This window comes from Caenorhabditis briggsae (genome assembly GCF_000004555.2).
Source record: "Caenorhabditis briggsae complete genome, chrV, whole genome shotgun sequence".
NCBI classification, from domain to species: Eukaryota; Metazoa; Nematoda; class Chromadorea; order Rhabditida; family Rhabditidae; genus Caenorhabditis; species Caenorhabditis briggsae.
The window spans coordinates 3,290,986-3,311,630 of NC_013488.2; the positions used below are offsets into that span (position 1 = coordinate 3,290,986).

The 20,645-nt window shown below is 39.1% G+C and overlaps 8 protein-coding genes across 8 annotated transcripts; 3 read left to right on the forward strand and 5 right to left on the reverse strand.

The window, feature by feature from the left end:
- Positions 1 to 180: 180 nt before the first annotated feature.
- Positions 181 to 945, forward strand: CBG10502 (the record flags this gene model as incomplete). The annotated part of the gene is made up of 3 exons (XM_002635790.1): positions 181 to 576; positions 622 to 807; positions 859 to 945. 3 exons carry the CDS (start codon positions 181 to 183, stop codon positions 943 to 945), a joined length of 669 nt encoding a protein of 222 aa, XP_002635836.1.
- A 3,849-nt stretch (positions 946 to 4,794) lies between these two features.
- CBG10500 lies at positions 4,795 to 5,932 on the forward strand (the record flags this gene model as incomplete). The annotated part of the gene is made up of 4 exons (XM_002635789.2): positions 4,795 to 4,857; positions 4,902 to 5,001; positions 5,050 to 5,628; positions 5,679 to 5,932. 4 exons carry the CDS (start codon positions 4,795 to 4,797, stop codon positions 5,930 to 5,932), a joined length of 996 nt encoding a protein of 331 aa, XP_002635835.2.
- Positions 5,933 to 6,804: 872 nt separating this feature from the next.
- Positions 6,805 to 9,102, reverse strand: Cbr-nhr-237 (the record flags this gene model as incomplete). Its single annotated transcript, XM_002635788.1, has 6 exons — positions 6,805 to 7,058; positions 7,107 to 7,222; positions 7,267 to 7,399; positions 7,444 to 7,567; positions 8,173 to 8,479; positions 9,020 to 9,102. The coding sequence occupies 6 exons, from the start codon at positions 9,100 to 9,102 to the stop codon at positions 6,805 to 6,807; spliced, it is 1,017 nt and encodes a 338-aa protein (XP_002635834.1).
- A 1,077-nt stretch (positions 9,103 to 10,179) lies between these two features.
- Positions 10,180 to 10,871, forward strand: CBG10498 (the record flags this gene model as incomplete). The annotated part of the gene is given in 3 exon segments (XM_002635787.1): positions 10,180 to 10,358; positions 10,573 to 10,633; positions 10,638 to 10,871. Coding segments are annotated over 3 exon segments (474 nt in total), but the record flags the coding sequence as incomplete, so codon positions are not given.
- A 1,634-nt stretch (positions 10,872 to 12,505) lies between these two features.
- Positions 12,506 to 12,702, reverse strand: Cbr-nhr-238 (the record flags this gene model as incomplete). Its single annotated transcript, XM_045236786.1, has 2 exons — positions 12,506 to 12,585; positions 12,636 to 12,702. 2 exons carry the CDS (start codon positions 12,700 to 12,702, stop codon positions 12,506 to 12,508), a joined length of 147 nt encoding a protein of 48 aa, XP_045094299.1.
- A 342-nt stretch (positions 12,703 to 13,044) lies between these two features.
- CBG10496 lies at positions 13,045 to 14,231 on the reverse strand (the record flags this gene model as incomplete). The annotated part of the gene is made up of 3 exons (XM_002635785.1): positions 13,045 to 13,433; positions 13,713 to 13,968; positions 14,130 to 14,231. The coding sequence occupies 3 exons, from the start codon at positions 14,229 to 14,231 to the stop codon at positions 13,045 to 13,047; spliced, it is 747 nt and encodes a 248-aa protein (XP_002635831.1).
- A 1,000-nt stretch (positions 14,232 to 15,231) lies between these two features.
- CBG10495 lies at positions 15,232 to 16,241 on the reverse strand (the record flags this gene model as incomplete). The annotated part of the gene is made up of 3 exons (XM_002635784.1): positions 15,232 to 15,620; positions 15,732 to 15,987; positions 16,140 to 16,241. 3 exons carry the CDS (start codon positions 16,239 to 16,241, stop codon positions 15,232 to 15,234), a joined length of 747 nt encoding a protein of 248 aa, XP_002635830.1.
- Positions 16,242 to 19,599: 3,358 nt separating this feature from the next.
- CBG10493 lies at positions 19,600 to 20,307 on the reverse strand (the record flags this gene model as incomplete). Its single annotated transcript, XM_002635783.1, has 4 exons — positions 19,600 to 19,744; positions 19,795 to 19,853; positions 19,901 to 20,158; positions 20,206 to 20,307. The coding sequence occupies 4 exons, from the start codon at positions 20,305 to 20,307 to the stop codon at positions 19,600 to 19,602; spliced, it is 564 nt and encodes a 187-aa protein (XP_002635829.1).
- Between the last annotated feature and the right edge of the window lie 338 nt (positions 20,308 to 20,645).

The window sequence follows — 20,645 nt, forward strand, 5'->3', positions numbered from 1 at the left end:
GCAAAGATTCCTAGTTTGCATTTCACAGAAACATATCAAAAATCATCCTTTAAGCTTTCACACGAGTAAAATTTTTACAAAGATCCACTTCGATTTTTGGTATAAAATAACACCCAGACCACCGGGAAACAATCAACTTTTTAGTTTTACATTTTTTCTAAATATCTGTAAAATTTCAGAATGTTCTCCTTCAAAGCCACCCTTGCTATTTTCGCTTCCATTGCTCTTCTCTCTGGAGGATATGGTCTGAAGCTTCCCGTTGAAGACATTGGAGGATCCGTTGGAAATGTCATCGGAAACGGAAAAGAATGTGTCGGTGGAATTGTGGAGAGCCTTCTTGGACAAAGTCAGGAAATCATTGAAAACCTTTTGGCTACTATTGGAGGAGCACCAGGTGGATTGGGACTTCCAATCGTTGGAGATATCACAGAGCTTCCTGATTTCCTTACCGATTTCCTTGAGAAAATTCCAAAGAAATTGCTCCCGAAAGTTGTGAAAATCCTCTCTGATACTACGCTGACAGTTGAACAAGTAATCGAAAAGCTCACTAAACTTTTGAAAGGAAAACTGGATGAGGTAGAAGTTAATTGTATTCAAAATGTTCATAATGCACTTTTCCAGAACCTCATCGCGAAACTTCTCGCTTCCGTAGCCGAACTAGTCGAGAAACTGCTTGATGGAATTGCCAAAATCCTTGGAAACCTTGGAAACGTATTTGAGGACATCAAGAAAATTCTGGATAACAAGAATCAAAAAATCGAGGATCAGAAAGAAGCAATCAATAAATTGAAGAAACAGTTCCCTATTGTGAGTTCTAAAAACTTTTAGAACATTTCGAATTAATAAGGGGTATTTCAGGAAGTCGACACAATCTTCCACATTGCTGCTCAAGTTGCTCTTTCTCTTCAAGGAAATGGAACTGTTGACTCGAAAGTCTCCGCATAATTTTTTGTGAAAAATCATTTTTGTATATTCTGTGTTTTGCAAATAAATAATCGACCATCCAGCACTTCTACAGAAAGTTAGTCTACAAAGTCAGGAATTTCTAAAAATGGGAATTCTTTTTGTGAGTCACAATAATAAATTTTAACCTTCCTTGAAGGGGATGGTGCATTTGGTTTGTAAGGAACTATGGTATCCTTTTTATTAAACAGGAAGAGTTATATGCTTTACTTCCAAAATATGATCTCAAATGTGCCTAACTAGTATATTCAGTGTAGTTTTATACGGAAGAAAACGTGATGATGTATGCGGAACGAAATTTCATATGTCCATGATTTGTGTTTTTCTCATGATTTGGTGGCTATATAAATGGCCTAAAACCATTTTTCAGCCACTTCTAGATACAGTACTGGCCAAAAAGGTATTCGCAAACGGTTTTTTGAGAGTAACTTTGCTGAAACTTAAGGGATCGATCTGATATTTTAAGACAAAGTTTAAAACGGTAAAAGAAACTGATTCAACAACAAGAATAGTCAAAATTTCAAAAAATTGAAAAAAAATCGAAAAATTCATGAAAATTGCAAAAAACCGGTAAATGGAACTTTGACTTCTGAGATCTAGGATAGACCGGTAAACGAAAAATAATAATAGAAAATGAATAAAATAGCTTTAGTACTTCGTTGGGAAGCCTTTGGCGTCGATTACCGTTTGACATCTTCTTGGCATCGAGTCGAGAAGGGTGTCGATGACAGACATCGGGATGGCCTGCCAGACATCTTGGAGTTGGTCGAACTTCTGGTTGGCATTCGAGGCACGAACCCCTCTAAGCTGTCTCTCGACATGCTCCCAGAGGTGTTCGATCGGATTCAAGTCCGGAGATTGACTTGGCCAGTCCAGAAGATCCACGTGGCGGCGTCGGAACCACTCCTTGATGTGCTTCGAGGTGTGCTTCGGGTCGTTATCCTGTTGGAAAACGAACGCCCGGCCCACAGTAGACCTTGCCCAGGGTCTCATTGTGTTCTCCAAGATGTCTTCATACACAAAGCGATCCATGATGCTTGTAATTCTTCTCAGCGGGCCGATTGAAGTCCCAGAGAAGCAGCCCCAGACCATCACCGATCCACCTCCATGCTTGACGGTTTGGAGCTGGTAGCTGGGATCGAACCGACATCCAACCGGACGGCGAATCCACTTGATACCGTCAGTACCGAACAGATTGAACTTGGATTCGTCGCTGAACACGTGATTAGCCCAATCCTGACGTCCCCAGTGGAGATGAGCTCTGGCCCATGCTACGCGGGCGATTCTGTTCTTCTTGCTGATCGATGGTTTCTTAGCTGGCCGTCGTCCATGGAGTCCAGCATCTTGAAGACGTCTTCTGACGGTTCTCAGGGATGGTGTGACTTCATTTGGTGTCTTCACGACCATCTGAATGTCCGTAGAACTCCTCTGGGGATCCTCTCTTGAAACTCGGACGATGTTCCGATCCATGTTCTTCGACGTGATACGCGGTCTTCCAGGCGATTTTCGCTCCGCCAAGGCTCCCTAAACATTTTTTTCCATAACTATACTATTTTTGAATATTACCTCATCCCGAAACTGCTTCAAGATCTTCTCGATGGCACGTTTAGTAACATTGAACTGCTGCGCCAAGAGGTCCTTGGAACATCCACTTCTGAAGCCGATGACGATGGCTTTACGGATGTCCTGAGAGATGTTTTTTTTTTCCGAGGGGTCTGGCCATGTCTGTAAACAGTTTTAAATACATAGGAGCCAAAACCAACATTCTTAGAAACCATAATATCCAAAAATATAAAAATATGAAAAAAGTGAAAAAACGAAAAAATTGAAAAAATTGAAAAAAACAAAAAATTTCTGAAAATGATGCAATTTCCTTGTACGCAATTTGTCGTCACCGTGTACGACATGCACAGTAAAATTTTCAGATCGATCCCTTAAGTTTCAGCAAAGTTACTCTCAAAAAACCGTTTGCGAATACCTTTTTGGCCAGTACTGTACCATTTCCTTTTTTTTGCAAAAAGTCTAGTATCATGAATGTATACGTATTTTTTGAAAAAACATGTTTTTTTCTAATAATACTAAATATATTTTTCCTTGACTTTTGTTTTTCAAAGTCACTTTTTTTCTAGCCAAAACACGAAAGGCAAGTCAGAAACCGTCTGAAAAATGGATACCATGAATGTTAATTTTTAGTGAGTCGTTGTGGCGTGAACTGTCTGGATGACGTCAACCCTCAGATCTACGTAGCGATAACAACAGCCTATATAAACTTATTGAACTCTGTATTAAATGGTTCTCTCTATGTAAATAAACTAGTAGTTTATCCCTCGTCTCATAGCCACCACAAGGACATAACAGTGGCCATCAGGATGAGATGGATCGAAGCTGGATCCATCGAACAATGATGTCTGGTGTGAAGCGGAGCGAGGAAGAGCAAAGAGAAGTCCCCGGTGTCGTGGATTCGGCATCGAAATGGCCGGTGTGGTGGATGGAGATCTTGGGATCACATTCAGAAAGCCAGGAGCGCCGTTGGAGGTGAAGATCGATGGACCAAAAATGAGTGAAGATCGAAGAACTGCGAGTGAAGATCAAATGGATCGATGGACTTCTGAATTCAGCAACGGATGGATGCTCTGTATGGACTGGTAAGCAGGCATAAGTACCTGGAGGAAAACCGGATTCATGGACGACGTCCTGGTTGCCCTTGAGATAGAGATCATATTAAAATCGATGCAACAACGACTGAGATGTATCCAGTCAAAAGGAAAGCTGTGGAGTCTAAGCAGCGGCTGCATTGGAACTTCGTGGAAGAATTCGGCAGTAGACAAAGGACTTCTTGTGAAGAAGGGGAGGTGTTGTGGCGTGAACTGTCTGGATGACGTCAACCCTCAGATCTACGTGGCGATAACAACAGCCTATATAAGTTCTGCATTAAATGGTTCTCTCTATGTAAATAAACTAGTATTTTAACCTCGTCTCATAGCCACCACAAGGACATAACATGAGGAATCAATTTCAGATGTTACGGAAGACAGCTGAAGCGATTGATAGAAAAACAGTATCGTCTGGAAATGATGTGTGGAAATGGAGACAGTGATTTTGAGGGTTGGAGTGTTTTTGAATTGGTCTGAATAGTTTTCAAATTGAGTAAGAATAAATAAAAAGAATGGCATAATTAAAGACTTACAAGATAATTGGCTCAAATTTTCATTAGAGTGAGATTAACTTTTCGGTTGCACTGAACAACATTTAAGGTTTACTGTAAACACTGATAGAATGCCCACTCCCTCAAGTTGTCAACTTGGAGCCAATTTATCTAATTTCCTGAGAAAGATATCAAAAAGTGTTCAACTGATAAAATGCTCATCATAATATCACAATCATTTTGTTAGTCGACCACTTTTAAATATCTTTCAAGAAACCGAGATAAACTGGCTGAAAGTTAATAGTTAGAGTGGTCCTTCTACTTGAGTGTTTACAGTAACTCGTTGCACTCCAGGGATTTTTGATAAGGTAATTTACGAATTTTTCATAGGTTCCATGTGTTCTTACAATTTTTTAAAGTAGTTAACCCTAACATCAGAGAACCTTCATCAGGCTATTACAATGAATCAACCTACACACACAATCTTCATTATTATTACAGGTGCTTCTATGGGGTTTATGCTTAGTGGAGTTTGTGCCCAGTGTTAAGTCAGAGTTTTTTTTATTCGAACGCCCATTGGAGTCAAATAAAAGGAATGTGGGTGGGAACAAAAACAATCGACGTCTTCCTGGTTACGGTAGATCTAGGTCTTAAGCCACTTTCTTTAGTATCCTTATCAAATGAAAATGGTTCATGTCGCCAAAAAATGTGTTATCTGTGCACGTCTTACAAGTGACTTCAGTTATGGAGTAAGTTTGTAGATTTGTAAAAATTACCGTAACTCCCGTTTCAGGTTGACTGTTGCAGTGCTTGTAAGATGTTCTTCCGTCGTCATGTGGTTAAAGAAGCGCTATTGAAACCTTGTTTGTCCGGGAATCAAGCTTGTCCGAAAGGTATAATCTGAAATCCTGTTTCAGATCTAATGATAAATTCTATTCCAGATTTTCTCGCCGGTTGTCAATTCTGTCGCTTTCACAAATGCCTTCAATCTGGAATGACTTTGGAACCCCTGGTTCCAAAACTGCCACTCGAAGAACTTTTCGAAAAACTTTCTGATTTTGATCGGCATCGAAACCGTATTCTTTCAGACTATCATCCTTTAGATCCAGATTTGAATGTATCAACAATATTATTCTTTAAAAAATTAAAATACCAACAAAGAAACGATTTGGTTCCAATGAAATTCAGTTCTTGGATCTATATCAGTTCAATAGCCACTATAGAGTTTATGAAAAAGCTTCCCTTCATTTATCTGGCCAATTCTTCAGACCAATTGATTCTGGTAAAATCCTCTTTTATCAAAGTCTCAAGCTTTTCGGCTGCATCTCGAGCTTATTTTTCTAATCAGCATGCTTTATCCTTTCCTGATGGTTCCGATGTTCTTCCCTTTACTCCTGATGTGAAGGGTCTAGAAGAAATCGGGAATCGAATCCGAACACGGTTGGTCTCCAAATTTATTGAGCTCCAGTTGAGCAAAGAGGAGTTCTTGCTAGTTTTGATATTGATCTTTTGCAATCCAGGTGAAAATTTCCGTTGGATACTGTATCAAACCGAATCAGAATACTTTCAGCACTACTCGATTTATCTGAAACTGGGCAGATTTTGGTGTCCACCTATCAGAGTGTTTATAGCAATGCACTTTTCGAATATTGTATGGAAACATATGAGAAACTTGGACCTTGTAGATATACGGAATTGTTATCGCTTATCACTTTGGCTGAAAAACATTTGGAAGATGTCAATAATTATTTTGTGATTCTTCAACTTCATGGCATGGATTTTTTGATACCGGCTGTAGTCAAAGAGGGCATAAATTTGATTTGAAGGTTTACTTCAGCCTATTTTGGATTTTCTAAAAAAAATCCGAAATCAGATCTTTGAATATTCATTTTTCTGGTTATAGTATGTTAAAAAACATGTCATTTCTATAAATTTTAACCTTGAAATTCTCCAGAACTTGTTTCAGAAAATCAATTTTTCTCGTTTTCTGTAAATATTACCAAAAAATAGCCAAAATGCCAAGTGTTTATCTTCAAGTTAAAAGTATTTTGTCAGTTGGGCTTTTTGGCATTTTTGGCAGGGGTCGCCATAATTTTGTAGCTTGTTTAAAGGAGGTGGAAATAAAAAAAGCGTGTTCCTGGAATACTGTAAATGCCGTAATAAAAGTTTACTCTATACGCGCATTTTGAGCTCAATTAATTCGGTTTCTATAAGAGATATCGAAAAGTTGTCAACAGATAAATTGTTCATCATAATATCAGCAATATTTTTTTAAACAAATTTCTGATATCTTTTTCAGAAACCGAGATATTTGAGCTTAAATTGGACGTATAGAGTAGGTTTATATTAGAGCATTTAGGATGATCTACGCAGCCACAGAAGCTGAAAGAGCATCTCGATCTTAAAGAAACTTTTTGAAACACTGGAGTTCAACCCTCCTTGTCAGAAATCGCGCCCCAGCGAACCTCCAAATTCCGCTTCTACATTTTGTTGCCTATTTCTGTCTCCCCTCCCTCTGATTAAAAAATGAGGTCTGGAACCAAATAAAACAATTGAAGCCAAGTTTACGATTTTCAAAAACCATACTTTACAGATCTTTCTACTCAGTGAGATGAGCATACGGTACTTAGAACTAGTACCAAAACAATAACATTCATTTTCGAGGTTAAACAATCTCTTTATTGAGCATATTTTTATTATGAACCTTCCGGAATTTTGAACAACGGACACTCCCTGCCGTGTAAATTATAAGCGATGGAAATATCTCTACACTCGTGCATGATCCCAAGTGCCTTTTGAACTGCTTGTAACACTATCACAATCTCTCCAACTCGTAATGAATGATCTTCTGTCATTATTTTAGATTTTTCATATGTCGTCAACTCTTCGAAAATCCGGGACCTCATCAGCTTGCAAACCTTTATACACTCATCTGATTGTTCCGGAACGCCTGAAAATTTTTTCAAAGATTCAAAGACACAGAGCCAATCACACTTACCGAAATCCCAAAAAATGAGCGCACTGACAAATAAAAATTCCGATAAATCTAGATTCACCTCTACCAGATTTTTCCTTAACACTCGGTTATTCAAATGCCAATATGGTTTCATTAGTCTGAAATTCTTCTTTTCCGGTTTATTGTGTTAATGCCAACTTACGTCGTAACATTCTCTGCTATACTACCATCTTGTTCGTCTGGGTTCTGATAAAAATTATCCAAATTTTGCAAATCTACATAATCCCCGTTTGGCATCACAAAAAGTTCGGTTCCTTGGGATCGCCAAGAGCCATCTAGTAAAGCAAAAGGTGCATGAACTGGTGGCCAAGGAATTTACGTTGCTCATCGTTAATAGGAGTAATGGATTGAAAGAATACAGATAGGTGTTGATAAATTAGGTTAATGTCTTTGGAGTAAATCTCGTTGAGCACTTTGTAGTTTGTAGCGTTCGGTTTGCGATCCTGGAATGAAACACATAGTTCGCTATTTGTTGTTTTTAGTGTAGCAGAGGGAACTAGGGTTACAATTTGAAAGGGTGAAAATGTGTTTAATACCGTAAGACCTGTAATAGAAGGACACCCTCACTTTCAAGCTCTATTATATCGATTCCTGTATAAGATATCAAAATTGTGTAAACTGTCAAAAAATTCTGATAATATGATGAAAAAATTTTTCAGTGGACAACTTTTGTATACCGTAAAACCTGTATTAGAAGGGCTTGCCTTTCTATTTTTTGTGGGGTCCCTAGGGGGGCACTTCAATTAGAGGGGCCCTTCAATTTCAGGGGTCCTTCTAAAACAGGTTTTACGGTATCTTTTACAGGAACCGCGCAGAATTGGCTCAAAGCTGGAAGCTAGAGGGTATTACAAAGTTTACAAAAAGTTCAGGACCCCCATCAGGATTGAACAAATTTTTTGAAAGAAACGACTTCTGGATTGGACATCAGCATTTAAATATACATAGTTGATTCAAACAAAATCCGCATTTTCGCAGTTTTCGATTTTTAGTTCAAAAAGTTTGATTTGAGTACGCTATGTTATGAATCTTATAGAAATCGTATCCTTACCTCATTCATGAATTCTGCTCTTCTAGCATTTTCCAAATTCCGATGGGCCTCTTTCATCTGCTCCAACAAATTTCCCATTGCCCATCCACTACCACTACTTGTCCCTTCTCCTGGCTCTGTTTTCACTGTGGCTAGTCTCGATAACACTGCTGTTGTCTTCATCCCAATCCTAAGACACTTGTCGTATCGGCAAAATGGGCAGAGTCTTCTTGAAACTACAGTATCCAGTTTGCAGTTTCCGAAACATCTTCTTCCAATGCTCATTTTTCCACCGGCCACTTTTCGACGGAAAAATGCGGCGCATGCTCTGAAAAGGTGAAATTTATTATTTTGGGAAACGGTACTAAAATTAAAAGTCGTAATAAGATTTGGTTTGTTGCTCAGGAGCCGTATGACTTTTGAAAAGGATCATGAAAAACCAATTTCAGAAACTTCAGGATCAAAATTTAGCTTTTATGAATTTCTAAATGTGAAAAACAGCAAAAACAGCTGTCGGCTTGTTTTGGAACTATTTCCGTCAATTTGGGACTACCGTATTTCTGAAGACCACCCTGTTCGTCCACTTTGAGCTCAATTATCTCGGTTCCTACAACAGTTATCAAAACACTGTCAACTGTTAAAATATAGGTGATATTATGATTAATAATTTATCAGTAGATTAATTTTTATTACCTTACATAGGAACCAAGATAATTGAGCTCAAAGTGGAAGTATAAAGTGGGCTTCTTTGAGAGGTCTACTAGTAACAAATTTAAATAAATTTTTATGAATTTCTAAATGGTTTCCAGTCACTTTGGGTTTATTCAGGATCATTTTGATTGATTAATTTTAGAAAATAAACACTCGCCGACACGAAAGCCCTCCGAAATGCACAGCGTCCGCAGTGTCGCTACAAACTCCACAATAAAGAAGACTTGGCGGACTCTCCATTGTTTTTTTTTCTGGAACTTTTTTTGTTGGAAATTTAGAAAAATTTTATCTAAAAAGTTCAAGATACCAACAGTTGTAAAAACCTAAACGAAAAATCAATAAGAGAAGGGGATACCCAAATCATACAAAGATGACCGGAAAGGGCTGATAAGATAAGCAGAAACCACATGAATCAAATCAAAAAAATTATAACCCCAAAACTTTTTATGTCAAAAATAAGAAATACATATCCAACGTAAAAAAAAGGTAATAAGGATTCTCCACTTTTTCTGGGGCGGGGAGTATCCCCCAACACACAGAGCAAATAATCAAGTTCATTCTGCGTCTCTTCGTCTTTTTTAGTCTCTCTCTCTCTCCGACTTGACATAAAAATTCGTGTCCACTGAAGAAATTAACACAAAGTGTAGTTTGTGTTCACTGTTGTTTCCCCCGATTGGCAAAAATGAAAATAGAGAGAGACGCAGACGCAAAATTTGTGGCTAAAGTGACCAAAAAGATGACAAAAAGGCGGGAGTGCATATGAACAGGTTATTATGTATGTTATCGATTTTCGAGGTTTTCAAAACTTCTGTTTTTCATTAAATTTTCTTTTAAGTTCCAAAGAGCAACCCTAGAAAAAAAATCCTAAAAAATAAATGAACCGAAGAACGCCACGCCCATATAGTAGAGTTTGTAGCTGCACTGTGAAAATTGTGCATTCTGAGCACTTTTGTTTCGGTGAGTGTCTTTTTTTAAATCTTCCAAAATTATCAAAAAAAGTGAATATTTGTAGTACCCAATTGACTGAGATTCGTTCAATATAAGCCAACAACCTTTTCAGCATTTTCGAATTCTTGAAATTTTGAAAACGCTGAAGTGGGATTTTCAATCTCTACATTTTGTTTTTCTGATCCTTCTCTCAAAGTCATAAGGCTTCTGAGAGCACCGAACCAAATCTGGTTACTCCAAGGTTTCCAAATTTAGAAACGTTTTCCCAGGTGTCGTCACAAATTATACTAGAAACTGAAATATAATAAAATTTACATCTCAGAGAAATTCTGAGAAGTTGCCAGGGCCTAAAAGAGCACATGGAGAATGTGTAACGGAAACTGTGAGCTGGATACTGTAGTTTCAAGAAAGCTCTGCCCATTTTGTAAATACGACAAATGTCTTAGGATTGGAATGAAGACAACGGCAGTGTTATCAGGAATCACCAAAAATGAAACACAGCCAAGAGAAGGGACGAGTAGTAGTAACGGATGGGCAGTGGGAAACTTGTTGGATCAGATGAAAGAGGCTCATCGAAATTTGGAAAATGCTAGAAGATGAGAATTCGTGAATGAAATGCGTTCAATAAGGCAAGGACCATCTTAATTTTAGCGGTCTGACCAAAACTAGCACAGATATCAGAAATCTATACATTTTTCAAAACCCTATTTGTCCAACCGTTCACATTGTAACCCTGGTTGTTTCTCTTGTTACACAATACAGGACGAATAGCAAACAAAAAATCTATCACTTTCCAGGATCGCAAACTCAACGCTACAAACTACTAAGCGCTCGACGAGATTTTCTCCAAAGACATTGACCTAATTCATCTGCATCTGTCTCAATTCTTTCAATCTATTACTCCTATCAACGATGAGCAACGAAAATTCCTTGGCCACCAATTTATAGCGCCTTTTGCCTTACTGGACGGCGCATGGCGATCCCACGGATCCGAACTTTTTGTGATGCCAAACGGAGATTATGTAGATTTGCCTAGTTTGAATAATTTCTATCAGAATCCAAAAAAAAACACAACAAGAGATCATCCTTCATAATCTGGCATATAATCTCAAAAATTAGTCATGATAGTGAAATAAAGCAAATTTTGAAGCTGTAATTGAATTGGTAACAAATTTCATGAAAATTGTAAAATTGGTTTTGAACATTCGAAAAATTTCAAACCTCTTCATTTCTCTAGGGCCCCCAACCTTTGACCAAGGTTCATGTGAAATGTATCTAAAAGTAATCAACTGATAAAATATTCTTGAAATTACGAAGAACATTTTATCAGCTGATTAATTTTTGATATCTCTCACAGGAAACGAAAAAAAATTGATTTCAAAGTCCACCCTCCGACATTTGAAACAATGGACAGTGCTTCGCACACAAATCATAAATTATCGAGATCGTTTTGTACTCTTCCATCATCGACACGGATTTTTGAACCATTTGGAGCACCAACATTATTTGTCCTATCCTCAAAGATGCATCGTTTTCGGATCGCAGACTTTGTTCATAGAGTTTCAGCTCCTTCAAAATTCCAGAACGCCTTTCAAGACGAATTTCAATGCATTCATCGGATTGCTCATGGAGGCCGAAATCCCAATAAATCAAAGCGCAAAAAACTAGCAATTCGCTAACGTCCATTTTCAATTCTTTAAATGTTCGACCCATTATAGTTCTTCTCTGTTTCCAATATGGCGCCAAAAATCTAAAATTGTCTTTTTTTTTAAGCTGAAAAACGGTTTTCTTAAACACTTACAAAGATGTCTCCGCTACTTTAGAATCTCCTTGGTTGGAACTTTGAAAATGCTCGTGTAAGTCAGGAATGTGTAGAATTTCGTGAGGAACAAATTAATAATTAATTCTGAAGCTTGAGCAGCAGACAACAATGCTCACTGTGTCTCTACCCTTGCCAACTTCAGAGGTTTTGCTCCTCACGACACCAATTTGTTCCTCTCAAGATTTACAGATTTCTATCTAAATTTTGAGTATCTAGCTCATCTAAGAGCCAAGATACGGCTGTTTGAAATTTTGTAGGCTAGAGGCGCAGACGACGAGACACGCTACGTTTCTAGCCTTCAAAACTTCGAATAGCCATATTTTGGCTCCTAGACGAGCTAGAAACTCAAAATTTAGACAGAAACATGTAAAATGTCATGAGGAACAAACTTATAGTAAAAGATCTACACTTTTTTGCCTAAATTTCAAGTTTCTAGCTTTTCTAAGAGCCAAGATACAGCTTTTTGAATTTTCGATGGATACAGACCACGAAATACTCAACTCACCAACTGATAGAAAACACTGATCCACAATTATAAAAGGTCCCAAGAAGTTCGAAATTAGACATCGATGTTGATTATTTTGCATTGGAGAAGACAGCCTCGTGAAAGTCTTCATCAAAGTATCCATTATCAAATTTATATCAATTCTACACAAATTATCCATTTCCTCAAAAAAAACACCAATTTGGACTGTCCATCATTTTTGAAAGTTTGCCTTCTGAGCTCTTCGGGATTTCGATATGATTGTTTTAGTTCTTCCAGAATACTCGGTTCCTCCGGTTTTCCAGATTTAACCATCTTCGAATCCATCCCAATCTTTAGGCATTTTTGATAACGGAAATTTGAACATAACCGCCTTAAAATTCGACTTGTCAGGTCGCATTTTCTATCACATTGTACTTTTGGAATCCTGTTAGAAGCGATGACTCTACGAAAAAACGCAGCACAAGCACTAAAAATTAATTATCGTAGTTTGAAAAAATTCATGTCTTACTCACTTACAGGAAAGTGCTCCAAAATTGAAAGAATCCGAAGTCTGTTCACAAACACCGCATAGAATACTAGACATATTTTGTGAAATCAATAAACTACGAGTGTAGTTTTTTGAGGGACAATAGAAAAAGGTACAACATATTTTAGAAAATCAATGACTACGAGTATGACAGACGCGTTGCGTACAAAAAGATACGCAGACAAACAAAGAACAACCAAAAAGATCAAAACAGGGTGGTGTAGTCTGTGTGACCTGGTGAGTGGTCTCTGACTGGAAGATCGGAAAAAGACGATAAAGAAAATTTATTGGACATACTCTGCTGGTCAGGCATAATTGAATGTGACAATAAAATTAAGCTAGATTCGTCTTCTAATTTATCATCGTCGTCGAGTACCCGTCTTGTCAAGAGAAAGAAGTCTAGCAAAGTTTGCAAGTGGAAGCACAGTAAGCCTTGCGTTGGGCGGTGGTGTAGAAGGTGTTGGTGCAGAATCCGTTCTTGGCCCACGCGGTGCATGAGGTGCTCGAATCGGCGTTGTAGGATGTGCAAGTGCTAGAAGAGGCAGAGGAAGCGGTAGTGGTGGAGCTAGAGCATCTGGCGCAGGTCTTCTGGCAGTAGGTGTTCACGAAGTCTTGCATGCCGACGGTGGTGCAGATGGTGATGTCATTGGCGCAGCTGGTGACAGCGTCAACGCATCCTCCGTCGTTACAGAATCCACAGGATGCTGGGCAGTCTTCAGCGATGATCGTTCGCCAGACCGAGGATGCGCATTGGGCGGCGGTGATTGTAGAGCAAGTGAGGCGTGGGTCTGAAGGATTGATTTTGTATAAATAATTGTTAGGTCATAATAGTTGGTTCTATGAGCTTAATGGGATTTATTTCAAACTTCTATAGGTTGTAACAATAATCGGGCGTCGTCCAATGAGAGGTTAAAATCCTAGGGCCGCGGCAGGTGCTCACAATCGGTCAAACAGTTAATTATTTAGTCAGTTAATCAGTCAGTTAATGTAATTCTGATTCATTTGACTGTATGGATAACAACCTTCATCAGAACAACCTAGACCACTAGCTATTTAAAATGGCTCACAAGCAACGTTGGAGCACGAATAAGCACTGGTAGCACAACAGAATCCACAAGTCTTTGGGCAGTTGGAGATAGCTGCAGTGACCATATCCTTGACAGTGGCAGCTGGGGTGGCTGTAGCGGTGGTGTAACAGGCATAAGCTCTCTCCGCATCATTTCCAGCTGCTGGGTAGAGGGTGTTTGGAGCGGCGTAGAGGACTTGACAGGACGCGTCGGAGATGACGTTGGAGCAGGCAACAGCGGCTGGGGTGTAGACAAACTGTAACAGGATTACTGTGATTATCAAGGCAAGACATAGTTTCAAGTGTCAGATTTGGGACTCCATGAGCTATCTTTTCCATAGAGGTCTCACCAAGTACCCGGACTTAATGATAATTGGAGGGTCAAACTATCAGGTCTAAATGAGGAAAAGAAACTCACAGCAGTTCCATTATACGTCGTGCAGTTGTAGTTTCCAGAAATGACAGCACTGGTTCCAGACGCCATGGCTAAAACGTAGACGGCAACAAAAATGAACGACATCCTGATGAGTTGCGGTGAGCTTCGTTCGACCAAGACGAGGCGCCGGAAAGTGAAGAGTCTGCTGGATACACTTCCCTTTTATAGAATATCAAGAAAATGATGTTGATGTTGAAAGCATGCCAAAAAAAAAGAGATAAGTAAACTTTTTGCGCTCGGATACATCTGAATTTTGTATTTTATGTTTGCTCAGTTGCCCAAAGCATCCGGATAATGGGCGAAAAAAACGAGCTAGAACATTTGGCTCGTTCGTGGAGATGAAGCTTGCTTGTGGAGCTTGATGTAGATGTAAAACTGATATTATTACCTTCATCTGAATCTCTATTACCTTCATCTCAATATCACTTTCAAACATTTTCCAACGGTTAGTACCTAACTTTTTTGTAGTTTGACTGCTGTGTAGGAGTTTGTGCAGCTGCTGGGTGCACGAATTTGCTCCCCGGAACATTGCCCATACTGGATTTAATGATCAGTGCCATTTAAAGGTCAATTTTTGGTTCATTGCTCTCTTTCAGCACAACTAATGTATCAAATAGACCCAGCTCCCAAATAGCGCACACGAAATATTGCTGGCGAGTTTCTCGTGCAGTTTGGAAGAATATAGAGTTTAAAAACGTTTATCACGACTTCCATTTCTGAGGAAAATCTGACTACTCATTTTGAAAGATTAAAATTCTGACCCAGGAAACTTTGTACGTCGAAAAAGGGAGGTTTTATTATGCTTGCACGACTTGGTTTTTCTTTTTTCTTTCCAAGAACATATTCTCAATGGAGCGCAGTTTCCTAAGATTTAGGTTGATTTCCATAAACCTTTTTCAAACTTTGGTATATGTATAATCCCAATGGATAAGAAATTAGAGACAAAAATTTTTATTGAAATATGAATCTGCTGGTCAAACAGAACACTTTAGAACAACAATAAAATTATCATCTCGGGAAATTGTCGATCGTCGAAACCCGTGTGAAGTCTAGCCAGCAAGTTTGGAAAGGGCAAAAAATATGTCTAGCAGAGTTTGCAAGTGGTCGCACAATAGGACTTGCGTTGGGCGGTGGTGTAGAAGGTGTTGGTGCAGAATCCATTGGTAGCCCATGCCGAGCAGGAGGAGCTGGAATCGGCGTTGTAGGATGTGCAGGTACTAGAAGAGGCCGAAGAAGCGGTGGTGGTGGAGCTGGCGCATCTAGCACAGGTCTTCTGGCAGTATTCATTCACGAAGTCTTGCATGCCGACGGTGGTGCAGATGGTGATGTCGTTGGCGCAGCTGGTGACAGCGTCGACACATCCTCCGTCATTACAGAATCCACAGGATGATGGGCAGTCCTCAGCGATGATTGTGCGCCAGACAGAGGATGCACATTGGGCGGCGGTGATTGTAGAGCAAGTGAGGCGTGGGTCTGAAGGATTGATTTTGTATAAAGAAGAATTAATTGAAGTATCAGGTTCTATGTGCTTAATAGAAATTGCTGAAAATCTAGCTAGTAGCAATACTTCATAAAATGACTCACAAGCAACATTGGAGCACGAGTAAGCACTGGTGGCACAGCAGAAACCACAAGTCTTCGGGCAGTTGGAGATAGCTGCAGTGACCATATCGTTGACAGTGGCAGCTGGAGTGGCTGTAGCGGTGGTGTAACAGGCATAAGCTCTCTCCGCATCATTTCCAGCTGCTGGGTAGAGGGTGTCGGGGGCAGCATAGAGGACTTGGCAGGAGGCGTCGGAGATGACATTAGAGCAGGCAACGGCCGCTGGGGTGTAGACGAACTGGAAAATGGTTTCCATAGTAACATTGTTATAGTGGAAGATTATGTTAGTAGTGTCAGAATCGAGAGCTTGATGAGAGCCCCTTACTCATAAAGCATAGACCCATGACTTTAGAATCAAACCATCAGGTCTAAATCAGAAAAAAAACTCACAGCGGTTCCATTATACGTGGTGCAATTATAGTTTCCAGAAATTACAGCACTGGTTCCAGAAGCCATGGCTAAAACTGAGATGACCACCGAAATGAACGACATCTTTATAGGTTGCGGTGAGCTTCGTTCGACCAAGACGAGGCGCCCGAAAGTGGTGATCTCATTAAGATCGGTGTCACTTTTATAGTATCGAAACTGATTGATGCTGATGTTGCTAAAGGATACTATAGAAGTTGTCTTTTTGCTCGTTTGTTCAGGTGCCGATTTGCACCTACTACATCCGATGGGAGAAAATGAACATGATCTTTTCCTGTGGGGAATCGGAGGTTTGAAAAAATGTGAAAGCATGGAAAATTTTTTCAGATATTATGAAGTTAAGCTTCTGTTTTTTCTCCAGACTTTTTCAGATAAAGTTCTCCAGATTGATAGCTTTTAGTTTATCCAGCTGATAAAGACATTGGATTCAATGATCCGCAACGTTCAAAGTTTAGAAGGATGTCCTTTTGTTTGCATGAATGAATCATCAGAAAGTTTTCAAACTTTTTCAAAATTTCAAATTGCCATTTTTCTCTCAAAAATGTTGCTATAGACTTTGCCAAATCGAAAACAAATATAATTAAAAGTTATATGTAAATGCCTCCTTTTTTCATTTTGAGAATTTTCACCAACTTCAAAAATCTAAGTTTCTTGAGAAATGATTATTCTATTACTTTTTTCTCTTTTTATAAGAATAAATTCTCAACCAATCGCGGAAATCCGTTCACAGAATTATGATTGTGGTGAGCACTTTTGAATGGATTACCGGTCAATAAGATATTGACAAAAGTTGATTTTTGGTTATTTTGAGCATTCTCACAAGGGAACCATGTTTAGCCTTCATCTCAGAATTTTTTCTAAATTTGCTCTTTTTTAGTTTCAAATACGGGCTTTCTTTTGATGTATTTGGTTTTCTGCACAAATTTCTAGAAGTCGAGTTATGGGCTGTTTAAGTGATTTCAGTACTAATTTCTCACTTTTGGAGTGAGTTTTTGAAAGGGTTAATGGGAGTTTTTTGGCATTGTTTGAGTGTTAATCGCAATTTTAAAAGTTTCTCTACAATCTGACAAAGTTTCCTCATTTTTCAAAAAAAATTTTTTTTGAAAAAAATTTTTGCCATGGGAATTTTTTAAATGTGCTAAAATGAATTCTAAACGCATAAAAATGATAAAATGAGTCTTTTCACAAGATTCTGTAACCTATATCCGTTTTGAAATCCGAAATAAGTGATTTCTTCCAAAACTCCAATGAATCGTAGTCCTTCGAAAACCCAATAGCACTCAAATATTGTGAAAACATAGATTTACATACTTCTTGACTGATTTATAACAGTTCCGCAACCAATATGATCAAATAGGGGGATTTCGACTGACATTTTGAGTAGATAAGGCTTTTCAGCAGTGCTTCAAGAATTTTTCAGAAATTATTTTTTCGAGCTGTTTTCCTACTGAAATAATAGAGCAAACATAGTTTTGATTTTCGAAAAGTTCAAAGCATTCCTCCAACATCAAAAAAAAAAGAAAAAGAAAATGGACAGTGACGGAATCGAACCCCAAAATTGTGATTACTATTCATCCCCACTATCCACTCGGTGATTCGCGCAGCGTCTATAATACAGTGCGTTTCATAAGTATAGGTTCACCCTCGGTAGACAAGGTGGGAAATCTTGGAGGTTTGGGGTTGTTATAATATTAAAGTCCATGTAAAAATACATATCGCCCACAATTTTTAGACCGCTACTACAAAAAATAAATTTTTTATGTCAGAAAAAGTCTTTTTTTTGAAAAACGAGCGTTTCATAAGTATAGGTTCACCCCCGGAAAATTTAACATTAACAAAGTTTTATTCAATTCAATACTTTGTGGGCTTTCCACCAGTGGAAATAATAGAAAACAAGCGGTTTGGCATGGAATTTAACAACTTCTGGAGGTAAGGCTTCTTCAGGTTCTTCCATGCGTCCACGATGGCAGTTTGGAGCTCAGAAACGGTCTGGTATTGCTTTCCCTGACCATATACGACGCGCACGAGTTCAGCCCAAACATTCTCCATTGGGTTCAAATCCGGCGAACAAGCCGGCCAATCCATCACCTTGATTTTTTCGGACTTGAACCAGTCCAAAGTCGATCTGCTCGCATGAATCGAAGCATTGTCCTGTTGATATGTGAGCTGACGCCGATGAAAACGGCGAAGATATGGGATCAGTTTGGCAGTCATGACATCCTGATAGTCTGTCGAGTTCATTCTGAAGGAGACGAACGCCAAATCCATAGTACCGGCAGAAGAGAATGCTCCCCAGACCATAAGACGACCACCACCGAAGTTACGCTTGGAGAAATGGAGGGGATCCTTCTTCAGGTCGTGCCAGTAACTGTTGAAGCCGTCCGGCCCGTCCAGATTGAACTTTTTTTCATCGCTGAAGATGATCTGTAATAGAAAACAGCATAAGTGATGATTTCAAAAGCATTCCATACCTTATCCCAATCAGTTGCCATGTTGTTCCTCGCAAACTGAAGTCGGTTCGCCTTGGAGCATCGGTGAGCATCGGCGCGGACATTAACTTGGCTCGGACAATGTTCTGATTGCTGTCCAGTGTTCTCCAGACCGTGGACTTGCTCACATCCAGTTTCAGCTCATTCTTTATGTCGTTACAGCTCTTCATCGAATTGGATGCCAGTCTGATGATGCTTCTCGTGTCTCGATCCGTCAATTTTTTCGGAGCTCCGCTCTTCTTGTTGGTCTCGTAGTGGTCCGGATTGTTAACAAACGTGTTAATACAATTGAAAGACCGTCCTAACCTAGCTGCGATGCGCCGATTCGACCATCCAGCCGTTTTGAACGCGTCGATCTGAGCTCGCTCCGAATCCGAGAGATGAGTGGCTCGCGGCATAAGAAAAACGAAGTAAAAGACGCAAAAATAGTTAAAAACAGTAAAAATAGTTAAAAAGTTATCACCTATGTGAAACTGTAATTTTTTTCAAGGGTGAACCTATACTTATGAAACGCTCGTTTTTCACAAAACATACTTTTTCTGACATAAAAAATTTATTTTTTGTAGTAGCGGTCTAAAAATTGTGGGCGATATGTATTTTTACATGGACTTTAATATTATAACAACCCCAAACCTCCAAGATTTCCCACCTTGTCTACCGAGGGTGAACCTATACTTATGAAACGCACTGTAGGTGGAATATTGTTCGCGGAAAATCGCCATGGGTACATCGGAACATGCCTGCCGCAGGCCATTTACAGACCGATCGCGAACGCGCCACCGCAAACGACCAATATTCGAACTATCGCGAGCAAATCTCCTACAATTGGCTTGTCGCGAGGGCTATAAATGGGATATATTTTTTCGAATCTGGAAGCTAGCAGCTGCTAAAAATTGTTTATTGCACAGAAAAAACAAGGAAAAACGAAAAAACAATTAATTAAAAGTTATATTATTCTCTTCCGCTGTCATCGTATTAGCTGGAACGGCGTCGAAGCTTCTACTTCTGTCAGCTTTTGTCTTTTTTCGATGACGGTCCAAGTCGGGGAGGAGAAGACGCTGTAGAATCTCGGTTAGTAAACTGAAATGATTTATCGAAATTTGAAGCTCCCACTAATTTTTGTACTATACCTCTGACAGAAGTTATCGGCTGGAAATTTTCTCGAAATCAGCGAATTTGACACTTCCGACTGAAATCTAAAGTTTTTTCTCAGATTTTTTTTTCAAATCTACCCACCGTTCCAGTTTTTCTTCCTTCCTCTTCCTCAGTCGTTTCTTTTCCGGAGTACTTAGTGGACGTACCAGAAAATTGAGAATTTCCTGGCTCTCTGTAAAAATTGGATTTGAAGTTCGGACTTTCTGAACGCTTCTTACCTTTTAAAAGTACAGTAGCAGTGCTATCTTCTGAATAAACCAAAATTTCGATTTCTAGCTTCCGGCATTTGTCTCCTGGCCATTTTTCCAATTTTTCTGCAAATAAAAAGCAAAATACTGGCTGAGACAGTATTTTAGTATGCTCTTGTAGGTTAAATAATAATTTACGGACAAAATTTGCAAAGGAAACTCAAAAAAACGATGAAAAATAACCAAAATAGGTGAAAGAACTTCGAAAGGTGAGTAATTGGGTCGTTTATAGCTCTTCATCTGGAATTGGTCAATCACGAATCACCTGTGACTATTGCTCGTTTCTTCCACAGTGGAGAATGTATAGAGGAAATGGGGGAAAGTGGAAGGGAAGGAGGAGACCAAGAAAACAGCATATTTTCAGATGGACTTTTCTCGGCTTCTAGAAATTTGTGCAGAAAACCGAATACACCACAAGAAAGCCCGTATTTGAAACTAAAAATGAGCAAATTTAGAAAAAATTCTGAGATGAAGGCTAAACATGGTTCCCTTGTCAGGGGGTTAGAGCTCGGATGTCAAGTTTTCGAACTTTTTGAAAAATTTTGAGTGGGTAAAACAGACCCAGATTAAAAATTTTG